Source organism: Eriocheir sinensis, chromosome 28 (genome assembly GCF_024679095.1).
Source record: "Eriocheir sinensis breed Jianghai 21 chromosome 28, ASM2467909v1, whole genome shotgun sequence".
NCBI lineage: Eukaryota > Metazoa > Arthropoda > Malacostraca > Decapoda > Varunidae > Eriocheir > Eriocheir sinensis.
Genome location: NC_066536.1, coordinates 1148764 through 1168565, shown reverse-complemented (window position 1 = coordinate 1168565; position 19802 = coordinate 1148764). Strand labels below are relative to the sequence as shown.

The 19802-nt window shown below is 49.2% G+C and overlaps 1 protein-coding gene across 3 annotated transcripts in view; it reads left to right on the top strand.

The window, feature by feature from the left end:
- LOC127004357 (uncharacterized) overlaps nucleotides 1-18709 on the top strand; it is a 32744-nt gene extending 14035 nt beyond the window's left edge. For all 3 annotated transcript variants that reach the window (XM_050871956.1, XM_050871957.1, XM_050871955.1), the window contains exons 20-43: nucleotides 14-1046; nucleotides 1167-5321; nucleotides 5476-5630; nucleotides 5894-5995; nucleotides 6454-6605; nucleotides 6696-6775; nucleotides 6927-7052; nucleotides 7606-7729; nucleotides 7881-7978; nucleotides 8181-8624; nucleotides 9103-9407; nucleotides 9558-9808; nucleotides 10042-10158; nucleotides 11024-11127; nucleotides 11258-11343; nucleotides 11454-11625; nucleotides 11771-11965; nucleotides 13934-14061; nucleotides 14257-14352; nucleotides 14781-14915; nucleotides 15303-15446; nucleotides 15927-16045; nucleotides 17452-17703; nucleotides 17889-18709. In XM_050871956.1, the coding sequence (XP_050727913.1) occupies nucleotides 14-1046; nucleotides 1167-5321; nucleotides 5476-5630; nucleotides 5894-5995; nucleotides 6454-6605; nucleotides 6696-6775; nucleotides 6927-7052; nucleotides 7606-7729; nucleotides 7881-7978; nucleotides 8181-8624; nucleotides 9103-9407; nucleotides 9558-9808; nucleotides 10042-10158; nucleotides 11024-11127; nucleotides 11258-11343; nucleotides 11454-11625; nucleotides 11771-11965; nucleotides 13934-14061; nucleotides 14257-14352; nucleotides 14781-14915; nucleotides 15303-15446; nucleotides 15927-16045; nucleotides 17452-17703; nucleotides 17889-18105 (8790 nt within the window). In that variant the 3' untranslated portion in view covers nucleotides 18106-18709. The remainder of the gene's footprint in view (nucleotides 1-13; nucleotides 1047-1166; nucleotides 5322-5475; nucleotides 5631-5893; nucleotides 5996-6453; nucleotides 6606-6695; nucleotides 6776-6926; nucleotides 7053-7605; nucleotides 7730-7880; nucleotides 7979-8180; nucleotides 8625-9102; nucleotides 9408-9557; nucleotides 9809-10041; nucleotides 10159-11023; nucleotides 11128-11257; nucleotides 11344-11453; nucleotides 11626-11770; nucleotides 11966-13933; nucleotides 14062-14256; nucleotides 14353-14780; nucleotides 14916-15302; nucleotides 15447-15926; nucleotides 16046-17451; nucleotides 17704-17888) is intronic.
- The last annotated feature ends 1093 nt before the right edge of the window (nucleotides 18710-19802 follow it).

Sequence of the window (19802 nt, the reverse complement as noted above, 5' to 3'; positions counted from 1 at the left end):
TGTTCTGCGCCAGATCACTGAAGGCAGCCTGGATATTTTGCTGCTGACAGGGAACCAGAAGGTGACGGCTCCCAAGACCTTCTCATCACTCCACATGCTGCAACGAGACTCTTCTGGCTATGGTCATGTCGGCGTGCGGCGGCGGCGGTGGTCTAGTGGAATCTGCGGCTCGCCCAAAACACGGGAGTCGATGAACCCAAAAGATCGCAGCGAAGCATTGCTGATAGCTCTGCGGGGCGTGGCAGCCGCCCAGGACCTCCGCGATTTACTGGCAAAGGCACAGCCAGGACAATTCATTGTTCCGTGGAGAACCTGGCTTTTCTACACTCTCCTTAAAATGGATGTAAACTGTGCCTTCATTCTCTTGGAAGACACTAACATGCTCATGTTTTTTGACATCGTGACCAACGACTGGAGGAATGAGGACAACGAGACTGTGATGGTGCTTAGCCATAAAGACTTGACAAATATGCTAACAGAAGTGGAAAACTACATAACAGAAATGACCAGTTGGCTTCATAGCATTCAGTTTAGATGGACTGACCGTTTTTCGTTGGTCAGTAAGGCAGTGCGAAAAGTGAGTGATATCCGTACCAGTTTAAATATAGTGAAAATTCTAACGGAGCTGATTATTACTGACTACACGATGACGCCAGAAAGCTCCGACCACTGCCGCTGGCTCTGTGCCGCACCACAGAGCGAAATGGCAGGGTTGGCAAACTGCACTCAAGCCGCGACACTCACGTTGCTGGCGGGGCAGAGAATTTCCCGCTACCCGGTGTTGGGATCCGGCCTGATGCAGTTGTCCAAGGAGCAGCGTCAACTGTTGCTTGACGCGGCTGTACAGCACGACCTTGGAAGGCTCGTAGAGTTCCTGGGTGCGGAGGACGGACTGTTGGCCGTCCTGCGCGCCGCCCTCTATTGCGGCCTGACTCCTCGTGGGCAAAACTATGATGGAGTAGTCTTAGAAATGCTGGAAGATTACGAGAGGACACTACTCTTCAGAGCCACGTATATGGACAAAGACGATGACATTTCAAGAGATGGTAAATGTACATGGTTAATCATAGGCTGCGCATGGTTTCAATTTTATGACTAAATTTAAATATGAAGCAACAGAAACTTAATTGAATATATGTGCCCTAAGTTCATTTCAAATGTTTCAGAGAGTATGCAACATCCTGACGGAGGCCTGAACTCGAGCGACGACCAGGCGGGGCTGGCGGGGAGAGAGAAAAATTCATCTGACGGCACAAACTCTCTTATTCCGCCGAGCCCCGCCACGCACAGCACCCTCAACGCCGCCTCTGGTGGGGTGGAACCTTCCACGCTGGAAAATTCTGGGGAGCCTGCATTTTTTGCAGAAGAAGCAAATTTTATTATTGAAAAATCAATTGTTCATGAAACTAATAATTTATTTGAAGCTGGAGAATTTCCAATTGATACTAAATCGTCTATTGAAGATGAAGAAACTGAAAAGTCATCCACAGCAACTTCAGGATCACCTTCAGCACCTTTAACATCTTCAGAAACTGAAGGATCATCTACTGTCCCCGGAGAATCCTTCTTTAATGTACCTGAGGGTTCAGCTGAAGAAGACTATACTGCTACACAACAATCATACAGTGTTCTAACAGAAAAGTCACCCGTTGCGACTGAAGAATCATCTCTTACTCTAACTAAAGAATTGGTATATATTTCAAATGAAAAATCTCTGGCGACCATTGAAGCAGAAACTGATAAATCTCCACCCGTGGCGGAGGAAACTGACGGATCGGGGTACATTGGATCTGAGGAATATACTTTGGTTGCAGCTGAAGCTTCATTATTTGTCGAAAATGAAAAGCCTCAATATATTGCAGACGAGGAATTAAATTATGGTGAAAATGGAGAAACATCAGAGTATAGGATTTTTTCAAATGCCAACGAGAAGAGATCTAGTAAAAATATAATTACTCTTGCCAAAGAAATATCTTCACTTACGATTTCACCAGAAGGATCTTTCTCCGTTGCTAAAGATGAATCTTTCATTCCTACTGAAAAATCTTCCTCTATTTCTACTATAGACTCTCCTAGTGAAGAGTATTCTGCGTTTCCTACTCATAAATTTATACTCGAGGACTCATTAACCTTCATTCCAAATAAGTACTCCAGCGTTGCAATTGATGAATTACCTCTTGGAGACTCTCCTGCCGTTTCTACGGTCGAATCTAATATTGGGCAACCTTTTGTCGCTACTAAAGAAGTTACCATTGAATATGATTATTTCAGAACAGAATCTTTCGATTCTGCTACAGCAGGCTCGTCTGCTATTGTTATTTTAGAATCCACTACTGGACAGTCTTCTGTTAAAAATAATCGGGTATCTGCTGTTAACGAAAAATCCTCTGGCATTGCGTTGGAACAATCATCTGTTGATGAATATCACATCGGTGGAAATTTATATGTTACCACTCACGTGTCAACGAACGCTGATGGTAAACCAAGACTTCCTTCTACAACAAACTCTATGGCAAAGATGATATCGTTTGAAGAAGTACAAGATGGAAATCGTGACTCTCAGGCTAAAGCAAACTTTATGGCAGTGGCGAGCAACGCACAGGCTCAGGTTACGAGGCTGTCGCAAGAGAACAGTCCGTATGAGGAGGCGGAGGAAGGGGACGCGCTCCAAAATAAACCCCAGTTAGTACCCTCGTTCTTTGATTTTGTAGACAATCTAATTAGCCTTGATTGGGTATGGAGTAAAGAAAAGGTCGAGGAACCCAGACATGCCTCTTGTTTGAACGAAGAGAACTGTACAAAGCTTAAAAGAGAGACTCCAGACGAGAACACTCGTCTACATCAGGTTAGAAAGACAACGGCTGCCCTTGAGGCCTCTTTCTCGACACCTAATGCATGGGATAGTCGGCCCTCCCTCACAGCTACGCCTCTCCTTACCCAAACACAGGCTGATAGCCTTGCCCAGGTAAATGAGAATATCTCCATCTTGGGGGAAGATGCAACTGTTGCATTATTACAGATACAAGTAAAGAGGGAGAATGAGATGACTCCACCAGAGATTGCGCCACTCCCCAACAACTGGAACAGGCTGAAGAGACACCTGACAAGGAATATTGAAAACCACGAGTTTTCTGCCCCTAACGGGTTACTAGTCACCCCGGAAAATAAATATGCAAACATTTTGCCAGTTACTAACTCTAATGCACTGTACGATACAGCCGTACCAACAGTGGCTATGCCTTCAGCCAGACAGCACGACGACACATCAGAGACATATTTGTCTTCCCAAGGAGGTACATCGTCACCCACCCTGAATTTAGACCATTTTCAAAGCAGTGATGTGACGGGAGAGCCTTGGACAACCCCAGAGGAAACCAAGAGTTTGAGGAGACGAGAAGCAATAGTTGAGGCCTCGTCCCTTGCGACGGGTGTGGCAAGCGGTGTCACTACAGTCACGGTGGTACAGCATCTTACCACCAATATTGACTGCACAAACTGTATGTTTCAGTACCAGATATTTCAAACTCAACCTGTGCTACCTTCAACAGAGCGTGTATCATCACCTTGGATGACAGCTTGTACCGTGACGCAGAAGACTCTGACCATAGTGATGTCATCCTCTTTGACTAGCATCGACTGTACCAACTGCGCCTTCCAATACCAGATTTATACAACCCAGCCTGAGGTGCCAGGAACGGAGTGCACGTCATACGTGTGTGTGTCAGGCTCAACGGTGACGAGGCAAATGTCAACCACAATGATCTCCCCATCACCGAGTAGTGTCTTAACCTGGTCCAATGCCATCGTGAGCAGTCCTTTCCATCCACAATACGATGGCAGAACTTTTGGTGTAGGGCCTCGTGAGGATCCAGAGACTTTCTCTCGTGGAAAACCAGAACTCCAAACACTAGCGAGTGATTCTGAACATACACATGAATCGTCCTCGTCCAAGACACCCACATTACCTCGCCAGTCAGACCCTGAGTGCAGCCACATACCCACTGACTACTATGAAGATTCTGTCCAGAAGGACTCCCTCGTGGCACGGCTCGAGGTTGTCCTCCTTTACTTAAAGGAAATTCAAACTGTCGAGCCACTGGTACTTCAGGACCGAATGCGGGTAAAACCTGAACAAAGTGAAAAAAACACTTTGGGAAGACTCAACAAAGTTGTGGAGGATACCATTCACATCGTAAGACAGATAATAAATAATTTGTTCCACAGCTTGAAGACCAATGAGCAAAAGTTGATCATTGAGTCTGAAAGATTCCGTACAAACATGAGATTGCATCTTGGAATGTTGAAAAGTTTGCCAGACGAATTCCAAGTCAAGATGAATGAGCTGAGGAATCTTACTGTCTCTGGTGAGGAAAGTGTAGTTTCAGCGCTGCAGTGCTTAGGGGAAGAACGCAAGTACAAGACACTGGAGGAAGGACAAGATAACGAAGATGGCGATGAAGAGACCATAGGCGATGTGGATACTAATCTGCCCACCGTTCCACCTGCAGGCAGGAAAGCCACGCACGCATCTCAAAGCTTTGGAGATGTGACCATGACTTCTCCGAGATGGTCCACAAGTCGATACGAAGGGAGCACAATCTCGGAGACCGGGCTTAAGAGAACTGATCAAATTATATCCCAGCCACTTACCATTTCAAGTTCATCGTCAGATTATTACGGCAGTACTACGACCACCACCCCTAGGACCCCCGCTCTCACAGGAACAGCCATCCCCGAAGCCACTGCCATCACCACTCCTGAAACCACTCTCAGCATCAGCACCAGGAAAACTCTCACCCAAACCACCAATATCACGACCACCTGCATCACCACCCCAAGAGCCCCTGCCACTCCAGACCTAAGCCCCATTATCCCTGGCGCAACGGATGGGTACTGGCCAAGTGTTACTCAAGCAAGCGTCACTCCATCCTTGAGGCCACGGGTTCGGACTGATGGGCACTCAGCAGCCACAGAAATGACTGTCACACAGGATTATAGTGCCACAGAAATGACTGTCACACAGGACTATGGTGCTACAGAAATGACTGTCACACAGGACTATGGTGCTACAGAAATGACTGTCACACAGGACTATGGTAGAGAGGCACTGACACGTGACAGAAAGCCCGGCAGCTCATGGAAGGAGATTAATACGATACCCCCATCCACACGCAAGAAGTTTTTCCCCGGCATGCGACATCCTGCGACAAGCACCCATGGACTGTGGGTGCTGGGACGCGTGGCTGGACACAGGCTGCAAGACTTGATTCACCGTTCATCTTCCCACCTCCCTACACGAGGGGGGGCTCCCGTCTTTATTTGTTAGTCTCCCACAGACTTGGCAGTAGACTATATATGAAATATTTAAAGGCTTCTAGTGTTTTTTTTTTTTTGCCATCTAAATCAAATATGTTGAATTATTAAGTGGGTGACCAAATATTCGTAATGCTCCTGTCCCTCCATGTCTCCGTGTAGTGAACAACATGGGGCGGATCAACAACGTCACCTTCAGCGCCGGGTTGTGGGTGCGACGGGTGCAGAACGTGGACATGGGCCGCCTGCTGCGTCACGGAGTGCCTCAACACGCCGCGACCGTCCACACCAGCCTCGCCTTCTCCCGCCCTGTCCAGGTAAGAATACCCGGTTTACCAAACTGATGAAGTTACTGTACTTGAAAATTGGAAGGGGAGAGGGTGGAATAGCCTGACTACCATCACTGGTGGGTCACTGGTGATGGTGGAAGAGAGAGTTTCTTTTTGTGATCATGGTCAGTTATTTAATATTGTCAGACTGTGAAGTTTCAGATTTTCAGTCTTCGGGTGTATTCCAACTCCGTCATTCGCGGTATATACAAGTGTGATAAGAAAATTTCATCAACATAATAATCATGCAGGTGGTCGGGCCGGTGAAGGCGTCTGCCATCAATGGGACGCCCGCCGCCGCCTTCGTCACCCTGGCCGGTCACCACGTGCTGCCACAGCCCTTCGTCTTCACGGTATGTGGCGTCCGCCGCCTCTCCCTCTTGCTACGTTCAGTCTCACCTGCCCCTTCCTCTTTACACACAATTATACCAGGCTAAGGGACTCCACGCAGGTAAAGTCAGATACAAGTATGAAATCAGTCAGCGCTGCTGCAACACCACCAGTACATCATTCTCTCCTTCATGTGTCATCTATGTAATACTATTTGAAATTATGTATCAGATATCCTGTATATATTAAATAAGATTTGGCAGGGCTATGGCCAGGGAACTCCCCGAGCGGACCCCGCCCAAACTGACTTCACAGCAGAGTCGGACTATAGGTCCTCCATGTTCCTATTTTCCTGTCTCTTCCTTTCCCCGTCTTAAACACAAATCTCTCCCTGCCTTGCTGCTCTTTGTCACAGTCCTCTGTCCTCCCCTCTCCGCGGGGCTTCTCACCGGGCGTCCTCAGAGACCACCTCTCCCCGCAGGGTTCCGTCACGGCGGCGGCTCACGTGCAGGTGCGGGGCGAGGTGAGCGGCGTTGACCTGGCTCTGCTGAGCCGGAGCGTGGCGGTGACGTCCCCAGTGGCAAGCCAGAAGCTGCTGCAGCCCGTCACCTTTGCCAGGGTGTCCGCGGCCAGGTAAGTATTAGGTGAGTGCCTCAAGTGGGCGAGGAGAACGTGTCCGCCGCTGGTATGTGCCGCCCCCTCACTCCCTCCTTCTTCTCCCAGCGTGGTTTTCGCACACGGCCGGGTGAGAGACGTGCCTCTGGAGGACTTGGTGCGACTGGACCGCCCCGCAGCCATCACGGGTGAGTCGCGCTAAGGCACCGAAGTGACCTCTGCCTCCTATTATTGACAAGCCCTATTTCTCGTACATTGACATCCCCGTCTTTCTCTGCCCAGCATGAATATTATATATTGAATATCCCACAACCATGTCATACCCTCCTCTCCCAATAGGAAGGATGACTTTCAAGCAGCTTACGGTAAGGGTAGGAGAGACACGAATCACCGACCTCAAGTCTCACTTCGTCAACGACGTCAACCTCACCGACCTCTTCTTTAATTCCCTCACCAAGAACCCAGGTGAGAAAACTTAATCTGGAGGATGTGCGCTCTTCCTTGCGCATCCAGCAACCGCAAACAGGGAGCTTTTGAATCAAGTCTTAACCGGAAGATTCAAAAGCACCTTTCCACTTCTGACCTTCTATCTGATCGCCAGTATGGGTTCAGCAAGGGGCGTTCTACTGGCGATCTTCTTGCTCTCTTAATTGAATTTTGGTCATCCTCTCTTAGCCGTTTCGGTGAAACTTACTCAGTTGCGCTAGACATATCAAAAGCTCTCGATAGAGTCTGGCACAAGTCTTTGCTTTCTAATCGGATGAACCTCATTGGTTACGATACTGCCACTGCGCCACAAAGGATGTTAGTCGGGTTCAAGTTTAAGGTTCATAAGCTATGTCAAACTATCACAACTCCCCACGAAAATACCCACAACCTCCACGAAAGCCTTATCAAATGTGTATGTAAAAGCCCCGAAGTGTCGTAAAATGAGGGTCTAAATGCTACAGGGCAACAACAACTGAAATCTCTGAAGCACAATGTTCTTCAGTGCTTGTAATTTTCCTCTTTTCTTCAGGTCGGCCGCTGGTCATCAAGGGAGCAATCTCATTCAATGCTTTAAATGTCCTTGGGAACGTCACCACCTCGCAAGGCTTTACTCTCCCAGACACCAGCGGGACGCAAACACTACGTATAGACAGGTGAAGCAATCTGTTTATAGCTCCGTGCCATGCTAAATGTATGTTGTGTTTTATTGGCCAGAGTAAACTTAAAGGGAAGTCAATTACTTAGTAGTGACGTGATTTACCATTAATACTCAGACACCCCATGTAATTAAGATCATTTTCTAAGGGTGGCAAGCCGGGTGGTGTACCGTGACCAGGATGCAAACGTGACGGGCAACTTGCTTCTCAGGGGCAGCGCCGGCGTCAACAACCTCATCTTCCGCGGTAGTGTTATCATTAATTAGCTGCATACCATAATTTGGTGTAAAAGAGTCACTTCAATAATCTGAGAATGTGTGCATCAGACTATAATCTTCTCAGCTTTGCCAGTAACATACATGTCAAGAAGACTTCGTTTTATAGTAACCTAATCATTATAAATTAGAAATTTTACACAATACTTCGAACCTTGCCCTGCGTGTTCCAGACAGCTTCGACTCTGTCCCAGCCGCCATGTATGACTCGGACTGGCTGCTGAAGATGTCTTCCCAGAGTCTCACCGGTCTCGTCGCGTTGGCCAAGGTGAAGGCCCAGAGTGTCACGGTCTCTCCTGGGGCTAAACTTAAAGGCGTAGACATAAATCGCCTGTTCAAAGCGACTATGAAAGTAAATGAGGACAAGGTGGTGGCCACGCCTGTAAAGATGAGCGGCGACGTGTGGGCAGAGAGTGTGCGGGTGGGCGGCACAGTGCAGGGCTGGAACCTCTCAACGGCAGCGATACATCAAAACTCTTCCGACGTCGTTTTCACAGCCCCAAAGAAGTTCGTGGGCGACTTCCACGTGAGCGGCTCACTCAGCGCCCCGGACCTCGGTTCGGCAGCGTGGTCCAGGTTGTGCAGAGGAAATCATATGGAAAGGCTCCTCCTTGTCGGTGTGTATTTCTCTCTCAAAAGCACACACTGCCGAAGCTGTGGGTCACTGCGATTGCGTGTATCTATATATCATGTGTTGCTTACATTTATAAACAGAACTTTCATCTAGATCCTCCTAAACAGTTCGTGAAAATCCCCCAGTCTCTCTCTCTCTCTCTCTCTCTCTCTCTCTCTCTCTCTCTCTCTCTCTCTCTCTCTCTCTCTCTCTCTCTCTCTCTCTCTCTCTCTCTCTCTCTCTCTCTCTCTCACACACGACACACACGACACACACACACACACACACACACACATAACAAACACATAACAAACACACACACACACATAACAAACACACACACACACACATAACAAACACACACACACACACACGCATGAGCAGCTATCTAAGTTCCCTCGTTTATAACAGGCCTACAGTTAAAGATGGCGGCATCCCGTGACGCTCAAAATGCTCTAATGGCTAATTTTATTGCTTGCCAGGCGAAATGCAGCTCACAAGACCATCGTCCAGCGACGTTGTGCACCTCGGCCGCCACGTCCTTGAAAAAGACTCGATAGACGGCTATTGGCGAATGAACCACAGCGCTGTCCTGCCCAGCCACATTACGTTTCAAGAACTGAGAGCGACGCACGTGAAGGCGGACCTAGTGAACGGAGAGGACATCAGCAAGCTGTCCCGTGACGTTCTGCGTCGGACGTGCATGCATGGCGAGCGGCAGGTGGTCAGCGGCAACTTTTCCGCGGCTTTCCTCGTGGTGCAGAGCCTCTTCACCCCCCGCATCGCGGTGAGTCTCGTTTACAATCTCCCTGAACAGGATTATGTAACATGCGAAATATATATGGACTCTAGCAAAGTATTATGTTATGCGAAATAGGATTAATGCATTACCTCGAAATGCCATCAACCCCGTCTTGCATTTGTAACTTACTTTCAGACCACTCTGCTGAACGACCATCCCGTGAGTGACATGGAGAACATTTTTACCCGTGATGGTAATCAGACTATTCGAGGTAGGTGGACGCTCCCGCGGGTGCACACACCAGGATCTGTGATCACCTCTGGTGGCGTCAACGGCATCCGCATGACCGACATGTGCGTGTTCGATAAACCCTGCACCATTACTGCCAAGAAAACCTTCGCCCGTGACCTGACCATCAAGGGAGATCTACACGTCCAGGCCGGGAGGTAGGGCAGATAAAATCTTCTCGTCAGCTGTCATGTCTTGTACGTAGGTAGTGAGATATGTGGCGCCTCAAGCGCCGTGTAGTGAACCACGTAGTGGGAACGATGGGCAGTGAATGGAAAGTTGTATTCAAGGGAACAAATCACTTTACTGGACAAGAAAATTACAATTGGAAAAGGTTGTTTTGAACACCTAAAGTATCCAGTGATGGTAAAATGTTTCTACAACTCCGCAGTACAGTGCAGGGCGTGGATGTGTCGGAGGAGCTACGGAATGTCCCCACCAGCACCACCTGCGGTCCAGTGCCCGGCCTCACCACCATCACTGGAAACCTAACTGTCTCCCATCTCGTGTGAGTAACCTGGTTTATTTTTGTCGAAGTTAAATTCTTTCCAATTTTATCTTTCTGCTGTCAACAGTTGTTTCTTATCGACGTCTGAATTGATTTTAATCATTTTTCCTCCGGTCCTCCATCCCAAGATGGAGATTTCAGCGAAGGGAGAGTGAGACAAGATGTGCTCCACTTTAGAATTCAAATAGTCAAAGAATTTTACATAGTTAGCAGAGTTAGGTGAGAGATAAACAGCACAGATGTATTTAGTAATAGAATGACAATGAAGTCTTAGCCAGATGGTGAAAAATTCAGAAGAGTCAAGGTCGTGGGCACGAGAGCAAGTGATGTTGTTGCGCACGTAGGCGCAACATCCAGCTTTGGATTGAAATTTAGGATAGAGATAGTAGGAGGGAACAGAGTAGAGGTTGCTGTCAGTAGCCGCAGAAACCTGTGTTTCGGTGAGGAAGAGAAGGTGAGGTTTAGAGGAGGAGAGATGGTGTTCCACAGAATGAAAATTAGAACGAAGACCACGAATGTTGCAGAAATTGATAAGGAGGAGGTTCGAGGAGTTATGACACCTCTCAAGTCGGCAGCCAGAAGGGGAGTCCTCCCTGGGAGAATTTATGGTCCCCCCCCCAGGCGAGGACTCTGTGGCAGTGTTGTTTTTCGTGTTGATTGTGATTGACGATCATCTTGAAGTCGGCAATATTATTTTTCCTGTTGTAGCGTGTCATCACACAGCAGTGCTTGCTGTAGCGTGCCATCAGACAGCAGAGCTTATACTTTATTAGGGTGAGATAGTTCAAACTTCGAGCTAACGTAGTTCTCTTACTGAACTAAAACGTCTAAGTTTTCTAAAGGTATTGACGTTTGCTTCTCATAGGGTGCACGGGGTTGTGGACGAGGTTAAGGTCACTTCCAAGGACCTCCTCACCAGCTCCGGTGCACAGGTCATGGTGGGGCAGCTGACCATCAAAGCCAAGGAGGGTAAGTGAAGTGCTCAGTATTTATAATGAGTGAGCCCCACATATAATTTCAATAAAATAATGCGTGACTGGGCGATCTGAGAGCCTCTCCTGTGGTGGTAGTAGTGGTGACGGGTATCGTATGCCGGCAGGGGTGGTGGTGGCGGCGGCGCCCTCCTTCCAAGCTCTCGACGGCCTCTTCAACGGCTGGAATCTGAGTGAGCGCTGGCAACGCGGGGTGAGTGAATCGTTGATCCGACTATTTACACACTAACTATCCTGCAACACTGTAAACCCTTGTCATTGCCATGCCAGCACAGTACTATAGTGTCTCCTCGCCCCGAACAGTTCCAACGTGACCAAGACATAATAGTGCGGAAGCCAGTGATCTTCCAGGACTTCGTCAACTTCCAGAACGTCGCTAGTCGGCCGTGGAGCTCTGAGAGGTTGAAAGGGCTGCCACACCTGAGGTTCCATTACCTGGACAACCTCTCCCAGGACACTACACTGGCAGTCGGTGGTCAGTGAATATTATACTTCATGTGTGCCATGGGGAATATTTGAGCGGTCTTGTTCCTGCATTCAGTGGAAGCACTTTTATTTGATCTCCATAATGACTAAACTATCGGTGGCCTGCACTTCACCAAGGAACCCTCTCCTTACAGGGTCAGTGAGTGAGCTGTGGGGGTGGAGGAACATACAGGCATTCCCAGGCCATGCAGCACGATTGGTGCCCCTCGGTATGGTGGGCGGACCCCTTAACACTGTGTCCTGCCCACGTTACTTGGTTGTTTTATCTCGTACAGGACACGCAAGACTCCTAATCTACGATGATGGTCAAAGGAAGTACAGGAACACAGGTGCGTGGGAGAGGTCTGCATTACCTGATTTGGGAATTTTAGGGATGTAGTATGTGTGCGAGCCTCGATCCCGGTCCGGTCTCGCAAGGGGGCCCGACCGCGCGGCATGCTTCCACGATGCATCCGCACCCGGGGAGCCTGCCGTTAGTGACGGGTGCAGGGCAAAGCCTACGGCCCACGGGACCCCTGCATCTCGAAGGAGGAAGGGCCCCTAGCCCCTCTTTTTTGCTTTGGGGGTGGCCGGGGGGGTGCAGAGGCTGCGCCCGCCCGCAAAACCAGGCCCGGGGTTAAAATTCGGAGGGCTCTGCGTGTGGGCTCCTGGAACGTCCGGAGCCTCTCATGTCTCTTGTTGCAGCGTACGCTCCTACCGAGATGCGTGAAACTGAAGAGAAGTAGATGTTCTACGCCAAACTCGACTTAGACCAGTGCCCTCCTCGGGACACACTCATTGTCCTGGGCGACTTCAATGCTACTACTGGCACTGACAGGGTTGGCTACCCATGGTTCTGGTACCAGGAACATCAACAGCTCTGTCCTCTTGAATTTTGCAAGATCCAGGAGGTTGAGAATTGCGGGTTCCTGGTACCAGAGACCAGAGCTGCACCGCTGAACTTGGTATAGCGATGCCGAAAAGGTAGCTAAGGAGACTGACCACATTCTCGTAAGTACTCGTTGGAGGACCCTTCAGAACTGCAGGGTTTGCCGGAATGCTGAGTTCATTGCAACTGACCACAGGCTTGTTGTTGCAACACTCAACAAGCTTCATTTCAGGTCAAGAAGAATCTCGAGATGCAACAATACTGTGTTCCATCTCGAGAGGCTGAAGGACCTGGCATGTGCTCAGGAGTATACAGTGACAGTCTCAAATCGGTTCGATGTGTTCAGCACCCTGGAGGACCCTATAGAACTGTGGGATACCTCCAGCTTCTTTCCCGTGATTGCTGGAGTGAGGCAGGGCTGTGTCCTTGTCCCATCACTTTGCAACACTTGTACGGACTGGGTACTAGGCAGAGTTATGGACCAGAGTCATTGCGGAGCATCCATTGGCAATAACAGGGTCACACTCCTTGTTTTTGCCGATGATGCAGTAATCCTGGGAGAGTCGCTGGAGGTTTTGGTGATGGCTTTCGAGGCACTGCACGAGGAGGTGAAGCCCTTGGGACTTCAGGTCTCCTGGGCCAAGACCAAGGTACAGGTGTTAGGAGGCTTGCTAGATGAAACAATACTGTCTTCATGCGTGTAGCGAGGACACTGAGATCTCGGAAAGCTTCACGTATCTTGGTAGCGTAGCTCATAACAACGGTGAGTCTCGCCAGGTAGTCTTACGGAGGATTGACCAAAATCCACGGTGTTATGGACTCGCTCATCACGAGTATATAGCGTGTCCATACCTGTGCAGAAGGACAAAAATCCGGATCTTCAAGTCCCTTGTGCTCCCTGTCTTTCTCTATGGTTGTGAGACATGAACACTAAATGGGGACTTGGAGAGGCGGATTGTTGTCTTTGGTAATAAATATCTACTCAGAATCATGGGATATCGCTGAAATGACTGTGTCAAACCGGCGACTACTCCGTGAGACTGATCGACATATATTACCTGCACAGCCCGTCAACGCCAACTCCGGCTATACGGGCACGTGGCACGGCTATACGGGCACGTGGCACGTTACCCTAAAGCTGATCCTGCTCATCGGGTTGTCTCTGTAAGAGACAATCCCGAGTGGAGGAGGCCAAAGGGACGCCCACGGAGTTCGTGACCTGAGCAAGTCGACAGATCCTGCCAGGAGGTACTCAGGATGGGAAGGGAGCCTGCATGGAGACTCGCCCGGCGGGACCCCGGGCATGGCGTCGTAGGGTGGGTGAGGCGACGCGCCCCCCGGCGTATGCCCTCACTGACTGATTTGATCGTGTGGTTTAGAAATCCAAAAACAATCATGCAGTATGTTGGAGCCGACTCTTCCCATTCAGGAGTGGTGCTGCGTGGGGGCTGCGTGAGGGCAGTGGCAGGGTACAGGGCGGACGGCGAGGACCATGTGGTGACGGCACATACTTGCACTGATGACTCCTCAGACCCCTACGGCAATCTGTATGGGCCCGTGAGTGAAAGTAACTACTTTGATCCATCATTCCTTTACAACGACGCTGGGAACACACATAACAATGATTTTGACTATACGCCATGCACTGTGGCACGTATGTAACTGACACTGTGACATTTATCTCTAACACTATCTAAAATATGAACTCTGACATTAACTCTGCGACACTTTTGTGGCGGTGACTGATAACAGGTGGCTGATGGACTGGAGGCTGTACAGGTGTGGCGAGTGACAACAAGTGGCCCACAGCTGGTCCAAGGCATCCCTATTGGTGCCACGGACGTCAAGGTATAATGGTGGAGGGGGGTGATGATGGTTGTAGCAGTATGGCAAATGAATTAGTGGTGGCTGTTCTTGCACTGTACTTTTACTGCGATTTAATTAATCAATTCGTCTCAATGGCAGTGATTGTGTTACGGTCGTGATGGTAGAGTTCCTGGGTCTGTATTAAACACAAAGGCATTGATTGCGTGCTGTAATGATAGATTTGGCTCCAAAAATTATTATAGTTATTGATTTGGAGGGTGATGGAAATTGTAACTGTATGTTATTGAAGTAGTGAAAATGGTGACAATGGTAGTAGCAGCAGTGGTAATAGTACAAAGCAGTGATGGAGATTGATATATAAATGATGAAGGGTAAAATGATACAAAAAAACTGTAGTAATGGTTGTAGAATCAAGGGTAGTAATGTTTGTAACTACATCCGGCGTCCAGGTGGCGGAGGCTGGGGAGCGCGTGTGTCTTGTGGTGGCAGTCTCGAAGAGCAACGCGACACTGATCTTCTGCTGGGACGCCATGAGGGGGGCCTTCTCGGAGCCGAGACGGCTGGCCACCGGGTGCTCCGCCAAGGTGAGTAGGGGGAGGAAGGGAGGGAAGGAAGGAAGAGGAGATAACTTCCTTTGAGAGGGATGAAAGTCACTCAAATGGGATGAGAAATTTAAATATGTAAAGTAGGAGCAGCTTTAGTGTTTTAGTTGCCGTGTTCGATTTTCTTTCCTATATTCCATCATATTTTTCTATCACTTTGTCTTCAAGCTTTCGGTCGCTGTGTACAGTTTACTTTCATTCAATCCACTGTGCACTTCCTTCCCTCTGTCTTCAATGTTTCAGTTGCTGTGTATAACTTTCCCTCCTCCAGTCCGTTGTGTTATTCTTTACCCTTCCAATGCCTGGTGTTACCGCCGCTGTGTACAACTGTCTCACCTAACGTGTCCCACCTTCCTTCTTTCTCGGCAGGTGTCCGCTGTGCAGCATCGGGACTCCCGTGGACGTGTGGTGAACCTGGTGGCCGTAGCGGGACAAGTCCACCACGACCCGCATAACGACGCCCTCTCGCTATGGCTGCACGACGCCGAGCAGGACGAGTTCCTCTTGGTGCAGGTGAGTGCTTGCCTTCGTTCTTTGCGACAACTGGTGGCGACACGTGACCCAGTAACAAACTAAAATACCACCTCGTAATACTGCGTTTGTTTCTTTACTTAGTTTTAAATTTGTTACTTAGAGATTCGTCTTCAATATCTGTAGTCTCATTATTTTAAGACTTTTAGAGCTGTACTTAAGTTTGTAGAGCATAATTTCTCTAGGTCAGTGATTTATTATAAGACTAAGTGTAGAGACCTTATACTAACCTCGACCATTGAAAAAGACACCGTTCTCTCTCAATCCACACACATGATCTTAAAGTTTTTACCTAATCTTTATTCAAATCTCTTATTTTAAATGTACCGGCAGCAATTAACTAGCATTAGAGGGTAACTGTAAAGCTGGGAGGGGCAGGAGGAGGATGCAAAGTCTTTAAAAGACACAAAAGTAATGTCTCGTGAGATTTATATAAGCCACTGTACTGTTCCGTCCCGCCAGAGGAAGGCCCTGCGAGGCGTGCTGTGGGTGGACATGACTTCACATGGCACCGACCTCTTCCTGGTGGCGGTGACCCGGGCGTTCAGCGGCGACATGACGGGCAGGGTGATTGTATACCGGTGAGGGAAGTGCAGGAACCGTGAAAAAGTTATGACATTACTCTAATCCCCACACACACACACACACACACACACACACACACACACTCCGCTCCGGTTGCTCAATCGATTAGAGCGCCGCGCTGCAAGGCTTCACAGCCAAACAGGCGGCGGTTCGAGCCCCACTCAGGCCGGATTTTTTCCATTGACTAGGAGTGATTACTGTCCCCCCTTGAGCAACGGGGATGAGGTGTGTGGTGTGTGAGGTCCTGGCAGTACTCGGAGATTGACGATAATGAGCACTTGCTCACGTCGGGAGGGTACCTGCTGGCGAAAGCGAGTCCAACTCGTGATCAGGCCGTGGTGAATTATATATATACACACACACACACACACACACACACACACACACACACACACACACACACACACACACACACACACACACACACACTCACTCACTCACTCACCTGTCCTGACCCTCACGGGGTCAAGACGTGTCACATGGCGCTCCCCATAGCAGCCACAAGGTCAGCCTGTTGACCCTTTTCCTTTTCCTTCGTTCCCCATTCTCCGCCCCTTCTCATTCATTCGAGGAACTCATTACTCCAAAGAACTTTTTGTGAAATGTTGTAACTTAGACATACAGTGAGTGCAGTGTGTTAGTGGTGCTGGAAGGGTAGTGAGCTGTGTGTCGCCAACGCCTCGTCATCTACGTACAGCGTCCCCGCCGACACCCTCAAGATCCGAAGGATACCATCATCTAGGTCACCCAGCAGCAGGGGAAGGTCAGTTCAGGTGGCAGGCAGTGTGACGGCCAAGTCACTCAGGTTTGGAGCAAGATGTACGGCAACTATATCAACGCTGTGCACTTGTTCCCACGACTACATCAACTAGCCGGGCAGCACCCACCACCAGTGTCTCGCCGCCCCAGGAGCTTAACATCTCCTTACTAAGCCTGGGTATACCTAAGTGATCCCCCGCCCTATAAACTGCCCACCTGCACCCCCACCATCGACTGCCACCTGAACCCAGCGTCTGACCTGAGGATTAACACGTAACCTGACCTCACCGTCATCTGAAGAGACCGCACCTTTACCCCCCCTCTCGGCACCACCACACTGCACTCCCCCCACCTCCCCCGCTCTCCCACCCCAACCTCTGTCCCCCAACCCTTCCACACATATCAGACCCCCATTCCGCGCCCCCCTTCTTTTTGGACTTGTTTCATTAGCGAAATAAAATTGTATTTATAATATGTAAATTTTCAGCCTGACGGCTGCCGCAACTAAATAAACCGTTTATTATTATTATTATTATTATTATTATTATTATTATTATTATTATTATTATTATTATTATTATTATTATTACTACACACACACTCACTTGCTCACATACCCACACTCACTCGCTTCTTCTTTTAGGGTGGAGCTGAAGGTTGACGATATTTCTTCGTCCCCGTACTTCGGCGCCCCACGACCCGCTGCCTCCCCCGCCCCGGAGAAGCTGTACTCAACACGCCGCCACCTCCCAAACCAACTCGTCCACCTACAAACACTGAGGATTATAATGCCACTTCAAGCCCACTTCGCCGCCGTCCCCTCCGGCCCTCTCTACCTATTGGCGGTGGGGCAGCACGGCAACATCACTCGATTCACCCAAAAGGGGGTCCACAGGTAAGTTTCTCAGGCATGACACTCTGAAGCGAAAGTCTTCTCATACTGAAGAGAGCAACCGTGGATTTTTTTGGTCAGTGTTGAAAAGTTAGCGGGGGAAGTATTGACACGATGAAGGAAGTATTGATAAACTTTTTTGCGAGCGTAACTATTTATAGATATGATTTTTGTCGCTTTTCTTTCAGATTCGCAGAGGAAGGGTTGTACCATGCGCCAGGCAGGCAGGAGGTGGACGTGTGGGTGTGTGTGGAGGAGGGCGGCAGAGTGTCCATCAACCTAGCTCTGGCGGGGACCTGGTGCCGGGAGGAGACCTGTAACGAGAGGAGGCGGGAGGACGCGGAGATCCTAGAGGCCAACTTTAGGCCGGGTCCTCCCGTCGTGGGTCCTCCCGTCATCCATTAAGGTCAAACTTGTGATCAGCAAATCTAACTCGAGTCTGGAAGTCCAGCCTGAAGTCATTACCAAGTCCAACATGAGTTTATAACAGTCCAACAACAAGCAGGGCGCCGGGCTGGTCGGGGCCGCGGCAGCCTCCCCCCGGGCCGCCCACTCACGCCGCTTGGGCACTTTTTGCGTACATTGCTATCCTTTTCTCTCTCGCTCAGGTCTGGAAAAAGTCAGTTTATTGCGTGCTCACGCTCTACAGACGATGGCTGCTTCACAGACTAATTTGCACTGTTCGGTATAGTAGTCAGAGACAGACGCTAATTGTTAGTATCGCATCTTTATTTTAAATCTTAAGGACAAAATTAATATAGAATAGATTATATGTTCGTATGTAACCCAATGCAGAAGTTATTTAATTAATTATTATGCCGTATGAATGAAAATATTATAAAGCTAATTGTAGATATGTTAATTGTTGACGTATTGTTATCGTTTTAGAGCGACGCGTTTATTATTATGAGGTAAAGTGTAGGTGTTATTTAAAGCTACAAAAGGCAGGTGAGATAAGCTGTTTTCACGTTTTTTCTATCTATTCCAAATTATTAAAGATTTAACAGCACGGTATTTCTGCATAGCCCCAATATACCGCCAGTAGGAACAAAGGCACAGACACTAATAATTAGAGATATTGAAGTATACACACGCAGACGCCGACACACGCAGACGCCGACACACGCAGACGCCGACACACGCAGACGCCGACACACGCAGACGCCGACACACGCAGACGCCGACACACGCAGACGCCGACACACGCAGACGCCGACACACGCAGACGCCGACACACGCAGACGCCGACACACGCAGACGCCGACACACGCAGACGCCGACACACGCAGACGCCGACACACGCAGACGGGGACACACGCAGACGCCGACACACGCAGACGGGGACACACGCAGACGGGGGCACACGCAGACGGGGGCACACGCAGACGGGGGCACACGCAGACGGGGGCACACGCAGACGGGGGCACACGCAGACGGGGGCACACGCAGACGGGGACACACGCAGACGGGGACACACATAGACGTGGACACACACGGAGGGACAGAAGGGGAACACCCAGACGGGAGGGACACACACACACACACACACACACACACACACACACACACACACACACACACACGTGCCACATGTCAAACTCTCACCCTAACGATTGGCGAGCTGGGGAAAAAATATGAAAATCAAACCCTTGGAGAGGCTGCGTGAAAGGAGGAAGGTACCAGTGCTGAGCGACGATGGTACACAGGGAAGGAAAGGCAAGTGTAAATGCTGGAGACATGGGAAGGATGACGGGAAGAAAGGATGCGCAAATAGGAGACTAAATAAAACTGGAAAGAGGATTAAGGTGATGAAAGGGGGTGTAAAGAGTAGGAAGTGATATATTGGTAAACAAAATAGGAAAAAATGTTTGAAAAATATAAAAGTGAATAAGCTGGTGGGCCGGGACTATGTTAGTTTAAGAAGGCAATGCGGATGAAAATCAGGGAGCTTGTACTGTGGAAACGGAGACAGTTAAAGAGAATGCTACTGAATGGAAATGTGTGAAGGGAACAGTTAAAGAAGAGAAGAACAGTTAGAAGCTGGTATAATGAAAAGGAATGCGAAGAGATGGTGGCAGACGGCAGAGGAAGGAGATAGTAAT